Genomic DNA, 23,958 nt, shown 5'->3' with positions numbered 1-23,958 from the left:
CATTTAATGCAACAAATAATATGCATTAAATTGATAATTCACCCAAAAATATAATATACTGAAATTGAGTTTGTTTCTTCATCAGATTTGGAGAAATGTAGCATTTCATCACTTGCTCACCAATGGATGCTCTGCAGTGAATGGGTGCTGTCAGAATGAGAGTCCAAACAGCTGATAAAAACATCACATTAATCCACAAGTAATCCACACTACTCCAGTCCATCAGTTAACATTTTGAGAAGCAAATATCTGCAGGTTTGTAGGGAAGAAAAATCATAATTAAGACGATAACTTCAAACCACTGCTTATTGGCTGAAATAGGAATACATAATCCATAATAATGCTTCCTCCTGTGAAAATGTCATCTCGTCTGAATCAGGAGAGAAATCTGCATAGATGAAGCAGCGTTTGAAAGCGAAATCAGTCCAAATCAGTTCTAAACAAATATGTTGGCATATTTTTTTTTCACTGAACAAAACATTATGTTATACTGTATGGACTTTAGTATTTTAGCCAGAAGTGACGGTTTAAAGTTAAAAACGTCTAAACGTTTGTTTCTTACAAACATGCAGCTTTTTTTGCTTCACAAGACTTTAAATGATGAACTGGAGTGGTGTGGATTACTTGTGTATTTTTGTATTTGTTTATCAGATGTTTGGACTCCCATTCACTGCGTATTGTTTTCAGCACATTTAAAATTTTTGGGGTAAACTATCCCTTTTACTTGAATGCAATGCAATGCCACATGAGCCACTTTGGATATAAGCATCTGCCAAGTGCATGAATGTAAAATGTTATGCACAAACCAAAACACTAGTTTATTAAAAGACTTTGAGACTTCAAGAGAGAAAGATCCTGCAGCATTTGAGACACACATATGGACACTTGATCTAATGCAACAAAAGTTTCAAATGCTCACTCGAATACATTTTGTATCACCAGGCAATACTATGTACACAGTCCAGAATATTTATTTTCTGAATGCATATTTAATTGCGAATAATGACAGATTTGTTAATTGTTCCATAACTGACCATTAATGAGTAATTGAAGGAGTTTGCCGTGTCCTCTCTTCTCCACTGCGACTGCATAACTCCCCATCTCTCAGCCCTTCTCCTGCTGGTTAGTCAGAGCGTGTTTCTTCAGCTGCGCATCTGTCAAAGTGAGGCGAGTTTCATTTTAGCAATCACTATTAATACCTAATTCAGATTCAGATGATACTGTTGTGATTGTCCAACCAGAGCCCTGCCTCTTTGATTACATCATTCTCTACCAGTTTGTATATTTCAGGCATCAGGCCTGAAAGCAAGTTGTGTCATTACACAATAAGGGCAAATGGGTACGGTTCTTAACAGTCAGGTAATTTTGTGATTTCCACAGTGTGTCCACAACCTAGAGAAATAGAACCTATTACTGAGAACACAAACTGGTTTAACCAGTTTTATAACTTGAGAAGGCGTGACTAAGAGTACAGTGAGAGAGGGAGAGGGAGAGAGAGACAGATTTGCAGAGGGAAAGATTCATTGGACCTCGGCCGTTCTTTAGGACTAAACACTTACAAGACAAGCGGGACACAAGGAAGGTACAGTGTGTTATCTTTATCTGCTGTATGTGCTTATCAGCTACATATGACTGAAAGTGTGTGTGTGTGTGTGTTTTAGAGCAGGAGGCACACTGAAATAACCTCAAGGCATCTCAATGTCAAACTGAATGCCAAACATATTTTCTAGGATGGTTAGTTTTTATCATGAATGAGCATGTGTGGTTAACTAAGACTCTGCTAAAAGTGAGCAAAATCTGACCAAAGTTCACTTTAACGATGTCCTTAAAGAATAAAAATATTCATAAATAAATTCAATAATGTTTTTTCGTTCTTGAAATGCAATTTCTTTTAGGGTTTGTGTTAATGTATAATGAATATAATCATTTTCATATTTAAAAATAAATGGTGTGTCATTTAAAGTACAGCCCTTCGCTCGACTTTGTTGTTTTTAAACAAATTTGACTTTGACTGATTTTCCTAGCTAAGTAAATTAACTTGATTCAAAAAGGGTGTTTTATTCTTGTCCAAGTCTTTATGTGGAAGATAATATCTAGCTCTTTTTTCCATGTGTGGTTTTTCATAGGGGCGTTTTTTTTTTTTTTTTAGTTATGCAACTTAAAGTTGTTTGATGTGTTTGTTAGTGATTCATTAGCATTGTGTGCCGGCAATTAAATCACATTTTGTTTAAAACAGCGTGACGCACATCAAAACCGACTGAAATACTGCAGATCTGCTCATTGTCCAACAGGACACACACTTTCATTCTGAATAAAGGGAGTGTTGTTGTCATGTCAATCTGTGTGTTTCAGGTTCTCTGAGTCCAGTATGGATTATACAGGAATCCCGAGTCCACCATACACCCAAGCCCCAAATCCACCCTCACCCGTCCCTCCTCCACCCTATCCCGGCATCAGAGGTGTGTATGAATCAGCGCCTATCAATGCTTATCAATACTGATCATAAACAGCCACAGATTAACACTCTTCCTCAACTCTAGCTAATGGACTGGTGAACGGTCAACCTGATAAATCATTTCTTAGGGCTCAGATGGAAGTGGTGAGTACATATAAACAAATACAGAATTTAAATACAGAAAACGATCACAGAATTATATATAGACAGCATGTATTTGTTCAAAATTAAAGTCAAAATTCATTCTAACATGCTTAATTGGTGCTCAATCATACCATTTATAAAGTTTCTTATTATATATAAGATGAAAACTGCTTTTTCTACTTAATATTTATATTATCTTAAATTTCGAATGGTAGTATATCATGTTTTCCACAAAATTATGAAGCAGCACAACAGTTTTCAACATTGATAATAATCAGAGATGTTTCTTGAGCATAAATCAGTATAGTAGAATGATTTCTGAATATCCTGTGACACTAAAGATTGGAGGAATGATGCTGAAAATACAGCTTCGAACACAGGAATAAATTACATTTTACAATATATTCACATAGATCATGGTTATTTTAAATTATAATAATATGTCGTAATACTTTTACCGTATTTTTTCTCAAATAAGTGCAGCCTTGCGGAGCATAGGAGACTTAAAACAAATTTAATGAAGAAAAAAATCTAAATTATTACAAAGTTTTGACTTGTAGTGACCAGTAGTATGCATGTTAATACATATATATAATCCAAATTTCTATAATTAAAAACTTTATTTACTTTAGAAATCATGTTTAACTATGGTTTTGTTGTATTTGACTAACATCTGGGAACATATTTCACCCATATTGTCCACAAGTACAGCCGAATTATCTTGTTTTGTTAAAATAGTGGATCTTTATGCGACTGTTGACTTTCCACACTCTAGTTGACCTTCAGTTTGACCATTAGCTTGACCTATAACGCCGCATTGATATGCCTGTTTACATTACCAACAGAGTTAAGAAAAGATCTCTGCATGTATTTTCATTACTAACTGCCTGGTTTCTCTCTATTTCTAGGACTTGCTAAATCATTGTTTTGATGATATCGAAGCATTCATCGGAAAGCTGCAGCAGTCAGCAGAGGCTCAGATTATCCTCGACCAAAGGAGCAAAAAGAAGAAGAAAAGCCAGAAGAAAAGTGCAGATGGTATGAATCTACCTGTAGGAAAAATCAAACCTGAATGCTTAATGAAATCTAAAGCGAAGCTCTGAAACGCAGCTGAACTGAACGCTCTGTAAAGAGCATACTGTAGTGAGATCCTATCAGCAGATGGAGCCTGTTATCTGCAGTTCCTAGTACCATCAGGACATCAGCTGATGGGAAAGTGTTGTGTTACGAGGCCGACAGCAGTCTCCACCCTGTGTGTGTTGAATACTAACAATCTCTCAGTTAAAATAATATCACACCTGCATCATCTTAAACACACACCAAAACAAGCCTGCATTTGTTCCAGGAACACAACACACCTGGAAATCTTCACTTACAGGTTTCATTATTTCTTGTTAAGGGCACACATGATCAGTGTTTAAGAGTTTGTTGTGTGTTTGTGTTTTACAGAGGATCTTCTTACAGCTAGAGCCAAACCACCTTCTGAGAAAGAGTTTCTCGACGCTTTTCAGAAATTCAAATACAGCTTCAGTCTGTTGGTGAGTCGATATGTACATTTATGAAAAAATATTTTAATGATGGGTAACGCTACACGATAAGCAACGTTGAACATTAACTATAAAAAGCATTTATTATTCTCATTTCATAATAATTGCAACATTTAGCCTACTAATAAATTATTAAAATCCAAATATTAAAAAAGATCAAAAGCAGTCTTAAGTCGCTTGGGTATATTAGTAGCAATAGCAATTTTATAGATATATAAAATATAGCAAAATTAAAGATATATTTTTTTAAGCCAAAAATCATAAGGATATTACGTAAAGATCATGTTCCATGAAGTTATTTAGTAAATTTCCTACTGTAAATATATCAAAACCTAATGTTTGATTAGTAATATGCATTGCTAAGAATTCATCTGGACAACTTTAAAGATGATTTTCTCAGTATTTGGATTTTTTTGCTCCCTCAGATTCCAGATTTTCTAATAGTTGTATCTCAGACAAATATTGTCCTCCTAACAAACCACACATCAATGGAAAGCTTAATAATTCAGCTTTCAAAACGAATATATTATATAGTTATTCATTGTTATTAAAATGGTTAATATCAATCATTGCTATTAATAATACTATAATACTATGGATTATGTAGTGTGGCATCATATATATCTTCTCTCAGGTTTCCATAAGCGTACTGTTTGTTTTACAGGCACGGTTAAAATTTGCCATCTCCAATCCGACCTCAGAGGAGCTCGTGCATCACGTCTTCAAACCGCTCGAAATGGTAAATGCATGCTCATATTTCTCCTGTGCAAACAGCAGGCCTTTGTTGCGCTGCATTGTTTCTAGTGTTTCATCAAATGTTTGCACACTATTGTGTAGCGAAAGCTGGCGTCCATCTATTGAGCAGTAAAGAGCACTCAAATAATTCACCTGTATCTGTGTGTGTTTGTAGATGGTGAAGGCTACAGGAGGTCCTGGTTTCGCTGCGTCCGTCTCCAGCCCGGCTATGACACAAGGAGCCGTGACTCTGCTACAGAACAACCTGACAGCACAGGACAATGCACTGTGGATCTCTCTAGGGCCGAACTGGACACAACATAGGTACGAACTCTAATTTTTAGGTTATATGTACCTTAAATATATGTGCACATGCTGATGGCTTGTTACCTTCATGTAGATCTGCTCTGCGGAGCCCCGTGGCGCCGTACACACTCGTGTTTCAGGACGGATGGAGACCGCCGGGGTCCGATGCTGCTGGATGGGTCGATCCTGTGGAGTTAGAACACAGACACGACGCTGAGCTCTCAAAAGTAGAGGTAAAATCATCTAATAATGTACACTAGTCTTAGATAGTTTGGGTTAGGGGGAAACAAGTCTCGTACTCAACAAGGCTGCATCTACAGAAAGAATTGTGAAATATTATTACAGTTTAAAGTAACTATTTTATATTGTAATATATTTTAAAATGTAATTTATTCCTGTGATCGAAGCTGAATTTTCAGCATCATTCCTCCAGTCTTCAGTGTCACATGATCTTCAGAAATCGCTCTAATATTGCTGCTCAAGAAACATTTCTGATCATTATCAATGATGAAAACAGTTCTTTTTGTGAAAACGGTGATGCCTTTTATTTTTCAGGATTATTTTTCAGGACGAACAAAGAAGCATTTATTTGAAATAGAAATCTTTTGTACGGTGCCCGTAAAGTGACTTGTTCAGTTTACTTAGTTTCGTCGTGGCCACGAGATATTAATTTGTGGGAGCAACATCCATTTCTCGTGGCCACCACTTCTGATGTTGAGGGAACGACATGTGTTTCTTGTGGCCACAAGTTTAATGTGTAAACAAACCTGCGTGACCATAGCAACCCAGGATTATCAGAGATGGAACCATTAATATTTTATTTTTTAATTAAGTAATTATTATATGAATAATTACTTAATAATTACATTAATTATTATATGCTTTGGCTACCGGGCTGTATTATATGCGATCGTCAGCATTCAAATGAAGTTTATCATAAATAAATATTACATAAAGTGCATAATAAAATATAAAAACTTTTTTTATCCATCCTACAGTCTTGTAAGTCCATTAACCGATAGTCTTTCCACCGTAATATATGTACATTATTATTATTATTAGCCTATTATTATTGGTTATATTTTTTTATTTTGTTTATATTCTTTTTTTTTTTTCTTTACTTAACATTAATATAATTATCTCTGATAATCCTGGGTTGCTATGGTTACGCAGGTTTGTTTACGCATTAAACTCGTGGCCACGAGAAAAACATGTCGTTCCTTCAACATCAGAAGTCGTGGCCACGAGAAATGGATGTTGTTCCCTCAACATAGCATCTCGAGGCCACGACATAAGGATGTCGCTACCTCGACAAAATGATCTCGTGGCCACGACATAATATGAAGTTCCCACGAGTTAATATGCATTCCCACAAATTAATATCTCGTGGTCACGACATATTATCATGTTCCCATGAGTTATTATGTCGTGGCCACGACAAAACTAAGTAAACCGAACAAGTCACCTTACGGGCACCGTACTTATGCAAAATTGTAAATGTCTTTACTGACACTTTTGGTCAATTGAATGCATTCTTGCTGAATAAAAGTATTCATTTCTTTAAAAAAAAATGTTTTAATTCGGCTAACCACACAGTTGGATGAAAAATATATTGTTAAAACCGAATTAAACACACTAGAGTCTACATTCATGTCAAAAAACACACTAATAAATCCCACAAATGTGATTTCCCTGTCTGTCACTGTGTGTTTCGTGTGTGTGATGTTCTTGATAACATGGTTTTTGTCTCTGTCAGACTCAGCTGACTCAAGCGTCTGACCGTCACACTGCTCCCGTTCAGACTACAGGCCAACCGTAAGTGTGATTCACAGCTGAAGAATCAATCAAATCCTTTCAGATGTGTCAGTTTCAGCCATGGCTTTTCAGTATTTATGACTATAGGGTTTGACTAAAAGACTAACTAACACAAGTTCATCCATTGAGTCAACAAGCAACCCAGAGTTTCTCTTCTTTTTATCTCAGTAATCAAAGGGGGTTATTTTGTAACTGCATTTTAAAGAAGTATTTTGTATTAATGTTATTCAAATGTATGATCTGAGAAAGCATCTCTGTTTCTCGTCCTCAGTGATGGTGGAGTTAAAGAGCTCTTATATCGCTGCAGTTATGATTTTGTTGCACGAAACAACAGTGAGCTGTCTGTACTTCAAGGAGAGACACTAGAGGTTACACACACACTTATCTATAGTAGTTATCAAGATAAGACATTTTTCAGAATTATTATTACAATAAATTCATATTTCAGGATATTAATAAAATATATATTGATGTATTAATATGTTTTGGAGTTAATATTATATTATATTATATTATATTATATTATATTATATTATATTATATTATATTATATTATATTATATTATATTATATTATATTATATTATATTATGTTTTTATGTTTTTATGTTTTTATGTTTTTATGTTTTTATGTTTTTATGTTTTAGGGGAACATTTATTTATTTTGGAGACAACATTGTTATTTTAACAAAATATATTACTACTACTACTACTAATTATAATAAATCTTAAAAATAAATAAACACTTAATTTATTTATTGATATTCTAAAATATTAATTTATTTTTATATTAATTAAAAAAATGTTTGGTTTCACCGTAAAAATGTTTTTTTTGATAATTATATACACACACTAATATATTTATTAACAAATAATACAATTCATTTATTAATTACAAATTATATATTTATTATAAATAAATAATTATAAATAAATAATAAATTATATATAGATATTATATTTATTTAATGTATGCCATCCCCAGGATATATATAAACTGTGTGTGTGTTTGTGTGTGTGTGTGTGTGTGTGTGTGTGTTTTATTTTGGATGCGTTTATATATATATATATTTTTTTTTTACTATACTATTATAATATAATATAATATAATATATATAATATAATATTTTTATAATAGTTAACCCACATCTATATTAGTTTACAGTATATCCCTCCAAACTGAGCTAAAGAAAATATGATCTCTCATCTCACAAATTTTATAATGCAATATCATATTTAACACCTCCAAGTATTATATTAATACAAATAATCTTTATTTTCCTGTTGTTTGTCCGTGCTCCAGGTGATGGAGTCATCTAAGCGCTGGTGGAAGTGTCGTAATAAGTTTAATGAAGTTGGGTTCGTGCCCTTTAACATCCTGGAGCCGGTGACACACATTGACAACCCTGTGCTTCACAAAACTCCTAAGGTACTGAATAAATCACATCAGCAAACAGGCTTCAGAAACCACTTCTTCTGACATTACACTCTCTGTTTCAGCCTCCCGCTGCTCCACCGATGTTCAACAGCCCGTCCAGCCCGTCCGCCGTGACCTCTGACCTCAGCGCCGCTCGGCCACGCAGCATGATCATCGGGTCACTGTCTGAGGACACGGAGAAAGGTACAAACACATCACAATCAGATTGTTGATCATTGACCTTTTTTTATATTTTCAATTAGATTGCACATTTTTATTTTGTTTTTATTTTTGTTTGTACGTGCTTTGTCATTTTTTTAAATGATTATTATTTTTTATTTACTAGTTTTATTTCTGTAGTTCATTGTTTTTATATTTTATTTGATTTCAGCTAATGCTTATTTTAGGTAATTATTTTATGTTTTTTATTTTAGTTTTATATAACAATAATAACCCTGCTCAAAAATCTGCAGCAAGCGATTCAAAATATTCCTACAGACTATAATATCATGCATTGCTCAGGGGCAGGTTTTTGATCTTGTGCTGATATTGATTTGCTGGTTGTGTGTCAGTGATGCAGGTGAATGACGAGCTGCTTCACCGTTTGACCAGTGGGAAGAATCTCTCTCCTCGTCTGGTCATCCCTCGTTCAGCAGAGACGTCCGTCCCGCTGGACTTCAACTCACCGCCCACAGAGGTGGAGATCTGGCTGCGCAAGAAAGGTTTCAGTGAACCGTGAGTCTCACACAGGACACACTTTACAGCAGAAATTAATAATCATTCTCCACCTGTAACTCCACACATCACTCTCACATTCACTTAGTATGATTTTATATGAAGTATGCAATACATAGGAGTTTCAGTCTACACTTCTGTGATCAGTGTTTGAGGTCAGTGAACGGCTGTGGATGTGTGTGCAGGACTGTCCAGTGTCTGCGGGTTCTGAATGGAGCTCAGCTGTTCTCTCTGAATAAAGAAGAGCTGCGCGCTGTTATTCCTGAAGAGGGCGCTCGAGTCTACAGTCAGCTGACCGTCCAGAGAGCGCAGATAGAGGTGCATCACACACACACATCCACGTCTCTGCTGTTTTACTTGAAGCTGCAGATGATTGATGGGGGCATTCTAACTAAAGATATAGAAGAAAACATTTGAATATTTTTTTAGTTGCATTTATTTCTTAATTTAAAATGTAAAAAAAAAAATGCTACATTAAGAAATCTAAAAATTCCTGAATCCAAATGTGCTCTAAAAATTCTGAAATGTTACATACATAAATCCCCAGCATAATTTAGGTATATTAAAAAAATATGTTTAAATATGTTTTATACAGGATTAGAAGCTAGAAGCCTTTAATTAAAGGTTAATTAGTGATAATTTATATTTTAAAATTATAAATTAAAAATTATAAATTATAAAATAAAATCCATGCAGCCTAGAGTTATTTTAGTGTCAATGACACATTATAGTTTTTTAATATTTAGATTTTTTTAATGTTTTGTTTTCATTTCATTTAATTGTTAGTTAATTTTGTTACGAGTTGTAATTTTTATTAGTTATTAGTTTACTAGTTACTTTTATTAGTTATTTTGACATTTTATTAGTTTATCAGTTATCTATATAGTACATATTAATTTTAAATGATTGGTTTAGTTGATTAGTTTTGTTGTCGAAATAAATGAATATGACAAAACTGCTGACAGCTAGCCAAAATAGTTTTGTTTTTTTATTCTTTTCTTTTTATATATATATAATTTGTTTAAAGCTTTTGTGTTTTATTTTATTTCAGTTAATATTAATTTTAAGTATCAAATTTGTGTGTTATTTCATTAACACACAATACGAACCCTGATGCAGTCAGAATTTTTGCAATCCTATTTGGTGCAGCTATTTTCTGTGTAAACATTACGTGAGGGACTAAGGCTATTATATTTCATATTTTGAAGCACTGACGAACTATCAGAAAGTGTTCCGTTTTAGTATTTAAAACTATCTGCCATTTTACAGTATATAGTGCAGAGATTGAAACACTGGATCACTCTGCAAAGTAACGACCTGCTAAAAACTGCCTTAACACTGAAGCGTAAGATGTGTTAGTCTAGTAGTAGTTTTAATATCCTGACTTAATATGCAGCAATCAGTCTAATAAACCCTTTTATTATTATTATTATTATTATTAAACCAAGCAGTTTGATCTTGACAGCCAGCGATCAGCATGCATTTATCATCTAACCACATCTGTCCATCTCTCAGGACGCTCGCAGAGCCACAGAGCTGGAGACGGTGATGGAGAAGCAGAAGATGAAGGTGGATTTGAAACTGGAGAGTGGAACTTTATGAAGATCTTATCTTCTCTTAACACCCTCTGTCTGTATCATACACATGCAGAAGATCATTTACGCTATTGTAACCTGCTTTAAGGGTTGTTTTGTCTTCTTATTTAGTTTTACAGCATGAAATAAGAATGCAAATCGGCACAATGTTGTACAAATTTCTAAATTCTCTATGTAAAATGGGTTAATATATTCTTAATAAAGACATTTAATGCACAAATGTGAAACTATTAAATCATCTCCCGCCTCAAGAGGGCGCCAGACACCAACTAACCACTCACTGAAGCACAGCAGATTAATAACTCTTCTGAACCTGCAACCTTTGGGTTACCAGCCAGGTCTTGAACTGGTGCTAAAGAACACACAAAAAAAAACACTTTAAACCTTCAGGATTCGGGAATCTCAGCATGCACTTTGACAAGAAGAGCAATAGTGATACTTGACTAAGTAATGATATTACTATAAATCACAAAGCCAAGCCCAAGTTTGTATGGGTCCAACTAAATAATAAAAGGTTTTGGTGTTAGTTTTGTTGTTTTGGGACTTCAATTCAAAATCTTTGCCAAAGTAAATGCTATTGCTCCATTGCTTGGTCAGCTAAACTACACATTTACATTCACAGCTCCAACAAAACCCACAAAGATAGAAAACACTGACTAGAAAAATGATGACTCACTAATATAACAAGAGATCAACTATTATCTGCTGCTGTCTATGACGGGTGACTAAAACTAAGATATAAAATAAACATTAACAGAGATGAAATATGAAAACTGCTTTTATTTCAGCTAGAACATTTCTCATTGTCGTTTAACTTAATGTACAGTATATCTGGTCTGTGGAGGGGCTTATTTTATTTTATTTTTTTATAGAAGTACATGGTAAATATACAGTCTTCCCGCACTGAACACACACATCACAATTGTATATAATGTGTGTATGTGTGTTAATTTGGCTGTGAGCAGCAGCAGCAGCAGCTCAGGTGTCAGGTGTGTGAGGTGACGAATGTGTGTTTATATGTTTGATTAAACCAGCTGCGTGTGTATGTGTGCGAGATTCATCAGCTAATTAAACCCATTTTTATGATTTCACACACACACTGAACCTGTACAAACATGAGTCTGATGCTTTAGGCCCAGAAATCTCTACTGTATGCACCTGAAAGAGAGCTATATTCAGTCATCTCAATGGCCGTAGCGATGAAGAGCTGTCAACTCTGCATCACGAAGCTTCGAATCATTTGCGAATGCTTTGTTTCGAATCAGTAGAATTGAACTCGCCGAGTCACGTGATTTTGCTGTTGATTCAAAGGATCGCGTGTCACGAATAATTCGAATAACTTGATCATTGTTAAGGTTAACGTCAAGCTCGTGGTACTCTCCAAAATAGTGGAATCACTTTTGAATAACAAAAAAAGAAGAGAATGCAACATTGCATTGTTATGAATTGCATTCACACACATTTTAGAACACCATGCATGCAATCAAGTTTGTTTAACTTGAAGCATTTACTTCATGTTTGTTTGTTTAATCTTTTAAAATGCATTTATTCATTTTCTTTCTTTTTTTTACATTTTCAATTATTTGATGCATGGATATATTTAAATGTATATTTTATGAATATATACATGCATTTAAGATTTTGTTACCCAGTCATAACACTGAAAATTTTACAAATTTAGCTAGTATTGCAAGTTTCTAGTTTTGCCTGATTTGTTGTATACTGACACATTTAAAAAAAAATACAAATGCAACATTGCATTGTTATCATGATTTGCATTCAGACACATTTCAGAACAAGATGCATGAAATCAAGTTTGCGTCACTAGAAGTGTTTACTTCATGTTCTTGCGTAGATCGGCATCCAGGCCTTCGCATTAAGTTTCTCCTCATATCCTGACTGTGAGGCGCTCGCTGCACCTGTTCAAGATTTGTACTGAAATGCTCTAGTATGTGTGTGTGTGTGTGTATCAATATCCAGACTGGATATTTCACATGAGAGCAGGAAGATGACCTCTGACCTTTGATCTCTGAGGAGTTCGTGTTTCTGTTGAGTCCCTCAGGTTCTCACGGCCCCTGCAGGTGAACATCATTTCAAACACATTCCAGGATCCTGCACCTGCAGCGGCACGGCTCGTGTGTGTGTGCGCGCGTGTCACTCAACAGGCCGTGATAATGACACAAAGCCTCTTTGGATCCGACCGACCGCTCGCTCCGACACCAATCACAGAAGAGATGATGAAAATTCCGTCACAACATCTTCTCTCTTCAGCCTCTCCTTCTGTTTCCCTCCGACACTGAGAAAAACGAGGGCAGAATAATGAGAAAAATACAAGCGGGATAACGTACTGGATTTTGGACAGCCATCTGAAACGCTCCAGAAATGTTAATTCTAGCAGAACATCAGAAACATTCCACTGGAACATCAGAAACATTCCAATGGAATATCGGGAACATTTTACTGGAAATACACTGTCTTCACCTCAAAATTTTCCACCAAAACATCAAACATCATTGGAAAACTGCTTGTTTGCCATATGAGAATTACCACATTGAATGCAAAGCAAAAACTCATTTACACTTATTTATCTATATAAATGAGGACATAACAAAGTTATAATGTTCTAATAAAAAATTTTTTGTATAAAATAATTTTATATAAATTGTACATATAATTAATTATTCCAACAGGCTTAACCCAAACCTTTAAAGAACATGTTCAGCACTCTTACATGAAAACAACAAAAAAATACAAATAAATACAAATAATAAAATAAATTACTCCATAATTTAATCCTTTTTTTTAATTGCTAGTAAATTACACGATAAGTTACAAAGAAATTGCAAGTAACACATTGAATTAAACATAACATCTTGAAGTATTGAAATTAGAAAAAAAAATTACTAATTAAAAAAAAACCTATTTTATAACAATCTTTCAATAAAGAATATCCATGGGTGTTCCCTAAAAGCCTTTTAACTTTTGAAGAAATTTTGCTCCCCAACTAAGTAACCCCTCACACACACACACACACTGGGTGGTCTAGACAATGAAGACAGTGTGTGTGCGAGTGCATCTTTGATCACCGTGTGTGTGTGTGATTTTGAAAAGTTTTAGGATCATCATCACTGAACTAAAAGGCTGCTTATTTTAAATTAGGCAAAAATTAAACCCAGACTCCACCTAACAAGACCACTGGGAATACAGGAGGAATGTGTGAGTGTGTGTGTGTGTGTGTGTGTGTGTGTGTGTGTGTCTGGCAGACTTGCCTCTTTTCTTGGCAAAGGAAATGAGGAGCTAAAAATTGATTTCATGCTGCAGAAAGAGCGCTGTAGAGAATGCTGAGAGCGGGAGAGAGCCACCTGACCGCGTGATGGATGGAGAGTATGTAGACAATGCCTCACACATACGCGCTCTGGGTCTGAACGAGCTGTCTGCCGCTCTTAAAGCCTTTTGTTGCGCTTCTTCTGTCTGTCCTTCAGATTGTCCAGATTGTTTTCCCATAGCACCGTGGAAGCTCCTCCTCCTGGGCGCCATGGAGATGTAGCTTTGCATCCTCAGAAGCCTCTGAACGTTTGTGAACGCATGTGAACGCAACGACAAACAACGCGCACTGGTCAGATGAGGATGCTCAGCAAAATAATCCAAAAAATCATCAAACCCACTTTTACATGTTCTTGGAGTTCTTGGAGTTATTATTTACAGTCACCTTACAGAAACACTTCTCACCATTTATATGAATAAAACTAAATTCTGTCTTAACTTGCTAACCTCACATTAATGGTGCTGTATGTATTTTTTTGGACTGTTCTAACGTATAAAAATACTATGTCTGCAGATATTTAGGAAACATGCTAACATAATACATAATAATAAAACATAATAAGTTCATGTTGTTTCTCTGAAAAACAACAACAGCCTGTTCTTCCTTCCATGTCGGAATGTCTGTTTTTGATTTGGTCCGTGTGACTCCGCCCACTGACAATTTATCCAATAGTAGGGGTGAAGTCAGCAAAAGTGTGACCCTTTTTTGGTGAACGGTAATTTGTACACAATTAAATCAATACAAAAATATAAATACAAATAAATCAATTCTACCAACACAATTTATGCTTTAAACAAATTATCAGTGTCTTGTGTCCCCCAGTAGGGTTTTTTTTTTTTAAAGAATATTGGTTGTTGTTATAAACACACAGAGATTCAAAAACATATAAGTACCCATTTTTTTTCCTTCTGGCTTTTTCTGGTAAATTGGGACACTGCATCTTGTAAAGTGGGACAAACATTTTTATCTGCTTTGCTATGCAGCTGCTTAAGTAGCCTACTCATAGGTTGTTCTGGTTAGTTTTTAAAGCAGCTGAGGTTACTACAGCATCGCTATGCAGTTGTTGTTAGTGTGTTCTGGTCTCTGAGACACTGCAGACAGATGGATGGAATAAAACACGAAATACATAAAAACAGAGCAAAGTTGAACCGTAATCAGAGTCTCTTCAGCTTTGTTTCATATCTTGGCTCTTATGTGTTCATTCTTCCTGGCAGGATGAAAAACTCTCCATCAGGTTGGAAGGAAGCTTAAGTTCTTCTGCAGATGCTCAGTTGGACTGAATACTGCACCGGGACATAAATCTTTCAGTTTGGAGTCACTCTCACATCAGCTTTATGGCATGTTATGGGTCATTGTCATTGTGTTGAAAGATCATCTCAGTCCCACGGATGGCATGTTACAGTGCCACTTGTTTTCCCTTCTGTCCTTTTGAGTTTTACAGCACTCACCTGCTGCGGTCAGCGAACTCCAAACATCATGATGAATATTCACAATCAAATCTGGTCTTAGAGTAGATTCTTCCTCTGGACTATCCAGAGAGTTTTGCGTGCATTTAGGCCGAACACTGGCTGAGATGTGATACGAGTCTGTTTAAATAAATTCCTTCATTCATGCCGAGCAAATTGAAAAAAAGAAGAAATGGAAGGTTCTGGAATTGCCGAGTTAATTCCCAGACGCTGTGGGGAACTGAGGCAGGCAGGACACGGTAACACGCGAGGAAAACTTCAGCATAACACTGCACTTCAAAGTCACACACAACACACAGCGCATCTCTGAAAAACACACACACTGTATAAAAAGACTGGCTTTAATTCAAAGCACCTGTGAGCTGTTTAATCGCTTTTTTTACCAGTGTGAAGCATGTACATTATATTTTATACTACAGGTTTAACATAATTTAAGCTCTAGATAATCTTGACTCATGCATTGGTTTACAAAATAATACATAATACATAATAAAAAATAAAATAAACAATAAAACACTTGCAATGGAAATCTATGGCGTACATGCACTACAAGGTTTAAAAGCAATATGAGAGTTGAGTTTGTTACATTTATGATTTATGATTTATGAGTCTTTATTTATAGTTATACTAGCCTAGCTAATCATAATTCGTAAAGAGGGCTTTTTATGTTAGCATATTAATCAGACAATAATAACACAATTGTGATTATGTAAAACCAACAAAATTAAAGCAGCAGTTTTAAAGATGTTTTGATTGTTTGACTACTTAAAAGAGCAAAATATAACTTAATTAGTGTTACCTGCCACACTTTCACATACATAAACCTCTCTTTTCATTAATCAGAGTTGATCTAAATATATGGAATCAATCCAAAGCTCTGTTAATCATAAAGCAAAAAAAAAAAAAGTTTATTCATCCCATATGTGCACTTTTAAGTTATAAATGTATTTATTTTTTGTTGTTAACCTGGGAACACATCCCTTCCAAAAATGAACCATGGTTTTGCTACACTAACAATAGTTTAACCATTTTATTTGATTCACGATACTTGCTCTGAAGTCCTGATCTGAATAAAAAGATATACACACCCGCTCTGAAGTCCCTATTTTAATTAAAAGATTCACGACCCCCCTGCACCGATTTTGTGATCTGAATCAAAAGATTCACAAACCCGATCAGATCTTCTAATTTGAATCAAAAGATTCACGAAACCGCTCCGATGTTCTGATCTGAATCAAAAGATTCACGAAACCGCTCCGATGTTCCGATCTGAATCAAAAGATTCACGAAACCAATCCGATGTTCTGATCTGAATCGAAAGATTCACGAACCCGTTCCGATGTTCAGATCTGATTAAAAAGATTCACTAAACCGCTCCAATGTTCTGATATGAATCGAAAGATTCACGAAACCGCTCCGATGTTCCGATCTGAATCAAAATATTCACAAATCTGTTCTGATGTTCCGATCTGAATCAAAAGATTCACTAAACCGCTCCGATGTTCCGATCTGAATCAAAAGATTCACAAACCTGTTTTGATGTTCTGATCTTCCGATCTGAATCAAAAGATTTACAAAATCACTCCGATGTTCTGATCTGAATCTAAAGATTCACGAAACCGCTCCGATGTTCCGATCTGAATCAAAAGATTCACGAAACCGCTCCGATGTTTTGATCTGAATCAAAAGATTCACGAAACCGCTCCGATGTTCCGATCTGAATCAAAAGATTCACGAAACTGCTCCGATGTTTTGATCTGAATCAAAAGATTCACAAACCCGTTCCGATGCTCTGATCTGAATCAAAAGATTCACGAAACCAATCCGATGTTCTGATCTGAATCGAGAGATTCACGAACCCGTTCCGATGTTCAGATCTGATTAAAAAGATTCACTAAACCGCTCCAATGTTCTGATATGAATCGAAAGATTCACGAAACCGCTCCGATGTTCCGATCTGAATCAAAAGATTCACTAAACCGCTCCGATGTTCCGATCTGAATCAAAAGATTCACAAACCTGTTTTGATGTTCTGATCTTCCGATCTGAATCAAAAGATTCACGAAACCGCTCCGATGTTCCGATCTGAATCAAAAGATTCACAAATCTGTTCTGATGTTCCGATCTGAATCAAAAGATTCACTAAACCGCTCCGATGTTCTGATATGAATCAAAAGATTTGTAAACCTGCGAAGCTCCAACCTAAATAATGATTTGCAAACCATCATTTCAGATTGGGACTTCGGAGCACTTATCACACATTTTATCACACACGCAAAATGATTCACCAACCCAATACTAAGTTCCTATTGAAATCAAACGATTCACGATACACACTTTGACATCTCGATCTGAAACAAATGATTTGCGATTTGGACCATATTCAATACCGCGATTCATTTTGTGAAACAATGGTTCAACTGATTCTGACTGAGTCCTTATAAAGAGCTCAGAGATTAATCAATATTAAAAACTATAGTTTAAAGCAAAAATATATATGAAAGTAGAATATGAAACAAGTATGAATATTTGTTCCTTTTGTCTGATCTAAGGCCAGCACGAACATGAAAACTGTAAGTAAAATTGCTCCACTTGTGATGGTGTTCAAACTACACGTGCGAGACATGGTTTCAAGGGTCTTTGTGTATTTTTCACTAAATGTGTTGAAATGATTACAGCAAATGCTGTGTCTCTCTTCACCAGCTAATGAGATACACAGACTTGGGAATTGCTCTTGGGATGAGAGAGACTAAATTTCTAATTGTAGAAGATCAGCATTAGTGTGTGTGTGCTTTGGTAATCCTCAAGATGTGCTTTAATTGATACGTGTTGAAATAAAGGATGAAGTTTCCACTTTAAACCCAGTAACTTGAGAGAGAGAGAGAGAGAGAGAGAGAGAGAGAGAGAGACTGGGTTAGTATGTGTGGAGGTTCTTGTACCACAAACCAAAAACTGCTAACGAGAGAAGTTAAAGAAGAGTGAAGTGACATTCAGCCAAGTATGGTGACCCATACTCAGAATTTGTGCTCTGCATTTAACCCATCCGAAATGCACACACACAGAGCAGTGAACACACACACACACACACTGTGAGCACACACCCGGAGCAGTGGGCAGCCATTTATGCTGCGGCGCCCGGGGAGCAGTTGGGGGTTCGATGCCTTGCTCAAGGGCACCTAAGTCGTGGTATTGAAGGTGGAGAGAGAACTGTACATGCACTCCCCCCACCCACAATTCCTGCCGGCCCGGGACTCGAACTCACAACCTTTTGATTGGGAGACAATGTTTAAGGGACAGTTCACCCTTTTATAAAGATTTACTGTTTATTTAGGATCGGATCACCTTTATAAGGCTGTCTGGGTCTGGAGTCGGGCATCTAGCTTCATCTGTCTTTATTTTGGTTAGGTTCAGATTCATCTGCAGTTGTTGTATGTTGTAAAAAAAAAAAAAAATCCATTCATGTCATGCAAAAGCACGCAAATAAGATTGGGAAAACCTATTAGTAAGTCTGATTTTATTTATTAATTTACTTACAATAAATAACAGTAAGATGTATTAAAATAACTACATTGTATGCATATTTACTTTTGAGTTGAAAACATTATTAATGAACAAATATTTAATAAAGCTTTCAATAGTTAGGGGGGAACGATTGAAAATAGTACAATATTTTGCTAATTACTTATTGCAAATAGTTGCAATTATATGCACCTCAGCATTGTAATACATTATCAACCAGTATGAGTTGAGTGTAAATTGAGTGTAAATTTTAATTCAAATTATTAAATGGATGCCAGCTTATTGGGAAAAAGCCCTCCCTATACCTACCCTAACCCTACCCAATATTTTATTTTCAACTTTCTGATGATTTTCTTCAATGTTATATATAAAAAAATGCTTTATTGATGTGAATTTTTTTTTGCCAAAAGGCAGATTCAAACCCATGTCAGTTGTTTCAATTGGGATGGTATGACACATGCTTTACCATCTACACCACTGAATATGATGAATGGCAGCTGTCTTTTGAAATCTTGACTAGCACAATCGCAATCCGCCAACAATACCAGGTAATTGTAATTTTGTAGTGTAAAATAGATGCCAATTTTGTTTCCCCCAATAGTTAAACAGTTGCCCACATCCCGCGACTAAGTTAATCGGTCATTTGAACTGTATGAACGAATGAATGAGTTCACAGAAAATAATCATATTTCCCCATTACAGGAATTAATGTTGTAAATAATGTTCAGTTTCTTGCACAGACTGATCATTTCACTTCATAAGACCTCAGTATATAGTCAGGAGCCACGAGTATTCATTTTGTGTTGCCTGTATGTGCTTTTTTGACTCTCAAATTGACGGTAGTTGCTGAAAATATTCTATACTATTCTGCTGAAGAAAAACAGTAATCTTTGATATCCTGAGGGTGAATAAATGAACAGCAATTCCATTTTTGGGTAAACTGTCCCTTTAAGACAAAAAGTTAAAATTTGCTCCCGTCGTCCTTATGCTACAGAGCTTTGTGTTCTTTTTCAACTCCAGCAAACTCAGACTAATGAATTTACTGAGATGATGTTACAGCACTTTGAGGGGCTATTTCACCTTAAATGCTTGGCTTTTAGCAGATGCTTTGTATCTTAAATGACCTACAGTACGCTAATTGCAGGTTCTGTCCCTCTGGAGCAGCTTGGAGTTAAATGTCCTGCTGAAGGGTACAATGGTGACAAAGAGTGATTGTAATCTATGTTACTCTCCAGGTCCTGGGTCGCCCCTGTATACTTGGATGTGAAACTGCAACCTTTGTGTTTGCAGCCCAGATCCTGAACTTGGCACACATATACTGTACACTCTTCAAAAGAAAGGCTCCAAGAAGATTTGCATTTGCAGTGCATGCAGGGTACAAAAAAGAGAACAGTGTTAAAGTTTCATGCTCTACACAACTAAAAAAAAAAAGTTGTAAAGAACCTACAAGCCAAAATATTGATTTTCATCTTCCAAATAAAATGTAGCAACCCAAGAACCACAGCCAAAATGGCTCTTGATTATATTACTCAGTTCTGAACCAAAAGAGATCCTTTGAAGAACATTTATTTTTAAGAGTTTAGCATCCTCATGAAGCTTGCTGTTCCTTAACGAGCCCTTCTGAGTCATTCATTAGTCATCAGCTGGTTGCTGAAACACACAGGAAGTGTCAGATGAGTTTCCTCTGGTGTAAAGCCAGAGCGGTGTGTGTGTGTGTGTGTGTGTGTGTGTTGTGTGAGTGCTTAGCCAATCTAAGCAGACTCATTCTCTAAGATCAACAGCACAAACACCTGAGAAAACACAGTAATAGCACCTAAATTCTCCAAACTCCCTGTACGCTCTCGTGTATAAATATTAAGAAACGTCAGTGTAATGTATACAGCCTGACAGAAACCTGCTAGTGTTTACACACATTTGAACATGTATATGATTAAACTGCTTGTTCTGTGTGTGCGAGTGCCAGAACGTCACCAACCTGTCCCCACTACGCCTTCCACATGAAAACTCCTGGAAAACTATTACAAACCTGGTCAAATAATGTCTTAGATCTGTAATGGTTTGATTTGAATTTATTTTAGACTCATCAGAACAATAATAAAGACAGTAGCATGAGCTGATCTTAAGTTTGAGAGTATTTAACAACGGCTGCCATTGGTTTTCTTCATCTTCATGCAGTGCAGTTTTTTCTAATTGACTCTGAATGGAATCTGCGAGCTTCATTTCTTTCTCACATGTGCTTTTTATTATTCTAAATATGCTTTGACCCTGCAAACCATGTCGGAAAGTTACCAAAAATCACTCACTCTGGCTTTAGAGAACATACACATGCACAAATACACAAGCTTGGAGTTGTTTGTAGAATGGGAATCTTTTCTTTCTTGTGGTTCTTTCGGCAGCTTTATATGATTCACTCACAGTTCTACTGGACTTTGGACTGGTTGGTTATGAAGGACAGAAATCATCTTGAAAGCAAAGCCTTTGTACACCCATACATGTGCAAATTGAAATGGCCACCAAATGAATTGGAATGACGGGGAAAGGAATTTACTGAATTCCAATACAACCAAATGCAACATAGGATGAATGCAGTGTCACTTTAAATAAAAGCATCTGCCAAATGCATGGATGTAGCCTAACTAAATATAAATTTCTACAGGGGGCTTATACTGTTTATGGTAATACATACATTTTATATGGAAAAGATGGCCTACCTTTTATTGTGGCGTCGCATCTAATTTCACTAATTGCAGCTGATAAATTCCAGGACAAAATCGTACATCAACTAATAATTTATTTGTATATTTGATTAATTCAGTGGTCATTGCAGTTACAGAGACAGCAAATAAAACAGGTGATGAGAAGGAGAGAAACTCTCTCTGTACGTCAGAAGAGGAATATTCCTCATGTGGAAACACATAAAGTTCATCAAACTGCACATTTACTCATGTACATGTTCATACACACACACATACACACCTCACATTCAGACTAATGGAAGTGAATACACACAAATACTCATTTATACACAGATATGTCAAAATATAAAGTTGTGTGCAAATGTCTGTGGCTGAATTCAACATCCTCTGCCATATTGATGCTAATTTTCGAGCTGTTTATCTGATGCATTTCTTAAAAGCTAATTTCACACATGCCCAGTTGGGATGCCAATGCCAGACTGAATCACCCGGACATGAATTGTGGGAATGGTGCCAAAACTTTTGCACACAAACTATAACTATAACACAAACTGCTTGTGTTATTCTGATTTGTCACTTTGGATAAAAAACCCACATAAACAGCATTCTGTCAAATACAGTATGCAGCCATAAGCATTTAGTAGGAAACTGCGTTCTCACATGACATCATTATGCGAAGGCTGTCCTGTTGTCATCTTGGTTTTTTTGCATTTTTAACCCAATGACTGTTGTATTATTTCCTGTGCATATGTCACTGCATTGCATTGTGGGATACAGTCTCACACGTGCACTTAGCAGAGTTCGGAATGTAATATTATCACACTGCTTACTGCTCATTTTTGAACGAAGTGTGTGAAACAGTCTTTAGTATAAATTATGAATAATATTATAGTTCGGTAATGGTATTCCAATCTGTACATATCCCTAGTCCAAGTATTTGAAATGTACTTTTATTGTGTGGAATTAAAAATAAGTAGCTAAAGTGTGTATATACTGATGTATTTGTCCCGTCACTGGCACTCAGTGGACAGCACATACTGAAGTTGCTGTGCATCATGATGTGTGAGAGAGTTTACTGTAGTTAATCTATGGACGCTTGTAAAAAGTATTAACAGTTTAACACTACTTCAGTTAACTTGCCTGTTAGTTTAACATTGGCATAAAAAGAACTATCAACATTGACTATCAACATAAAATAGTAAAACAATAAAAAAAAATCCTGTTATCCTAACAATAAACATTTATTTATTCATTAATCTCTCTCTCAGAAAATTAGACTTGTTTGATGGGTGGAACCAGGTGGTGTTTTTTACCAATAAAAAGGACTGTTTACTTCTTAATGCAGCAAAGACAGAGTAAACCAAAGTTTTTGCATTGAAATTCATCTCAACATGATCAGAATGAATCTATATCTAGTTATTGCTTCACTGTGATTTCCTCTGTAATATTACTGACACAGGAGACAATATCGTACTGTACATCATACAATGCAGATACATTGAGGTCCGAAAGGTTAAAAGATTCAGATCTGGCATTTTTATTTAATGCTAGAAATAAACAAAGGATTGAAAAAAAAAAAAACATAAAAAGCCAAGTTGTGATGAAAAATGTAGAAGGGATATTTAGAATTTGGCACTATTTCTAGTATGAAATATATGTGGGCATTATCAGTCAAATCATGCTGGAGAACATGATCTCAGTTGTTCAAGTCAGCTGCTGCACAGAGACACACCAAATATCATTAAAGTGTGAGAATGCAATGCAAACTAATGCATTTGCAATTAACAAACTCAATGCAAACTAATGCATTTGTAAAAAAAAAAAAAAAAAAAAAAAAAAAGCAAGTTTATGTGTGACCCTGGACCACAAAACCAGTCATAAGGGTACATTTTTCTAAATTGAGATTTATACATCATCTTAAAAGCTGAATAAATAAGCTTTCAATTGATGCATTGTTTGTTAGGATCATACAATATTTGGCTGAGATACAACAACAATTCTAAATACTGAGAAAGCCGCCTTTGAAGTTGTCCAAATTAAGTTTTTAGCAATTCATATTACTAATCAAAAATGACATTTTTATATATTTACAGTAGGAAATTTGGGGCATAAAACAAAAAGCAATAATTTTGACCCATACAATGTATTTTGGGCTATTGCTACAAATATACCCTAGAGACTTAAGACTGCTTTTGTGCTCCAGG

General features: G+C 35.6%; 1 protein-coding gene across 2 annotated transcripts; it reads left to right on the top strand.

Annotated features, from left to right (window-relative positions):
* The first annotated feature begins 1,334 nt into the window (after positions 1–1,334).
* LOC132116381 (epidermal growth factor receptor kinase substrate 8-like protein 1) lies at positions 1,335–10,964 on the top strand. Of its 2 annotated transcripts, none has more exons than XM_059525207.1 (15): positions 1,335–1,582; positions 2,318–2,459; positions 2,541–2,599; positions 3,508–3,637; positions 4,049–4,137; positions 4,811–4,885; positions 5,057–5,205; positions 5,282–5,420; positions 6,950–7,002; positions 7,274–7,370; positions 8,305–8,430; positions 8,502–8,622; positions 8,991–9,153; positions 9,339–9,471; positions 10,669–10,964. In XM_059525207.1, the coding sequence occupies exons 2-15, from the start codon at positions 2,369–2,371 to the stop codon at positions 10,753–10,755; spliced, it is 1,512 nt and encodes a 503-aa protein (XP_059381190.1). In that variant the 5' UTR covers positions 1,335–1,582; positions 2,318–2,368; the 3' UTR covers positions 10,756–10,964. The 2 variants fall into 2 exon arrangements, with proteins under 2 accessions (XP_059381190.1, XP_059381189.1); XM_059525206.1 differs by having other exon boundaries at positions 1,336–1,582; positions 2,353–2,459.
* Positions 10,965–23,958: the final 12,994 nt, after the last annotated feature.

Source organism: Carassius carassius, chromosome 35, assembly GCF_963082965.1.
Source record: "Carassius carassius chromosome 35, fCarCar2.1, whole genome shotgun sequence".
NCBI lineage: Eukaryota > Metazoa > Chordata > Actinopteri > Cypriniformes > Cyprinidae > Carassius > Carassius carassius.
The sequence above is the reverse complement of the archived record's forward strand: the minus strand, read 5'-3'. Positions and strand labels throughout refer to the sequence as shown.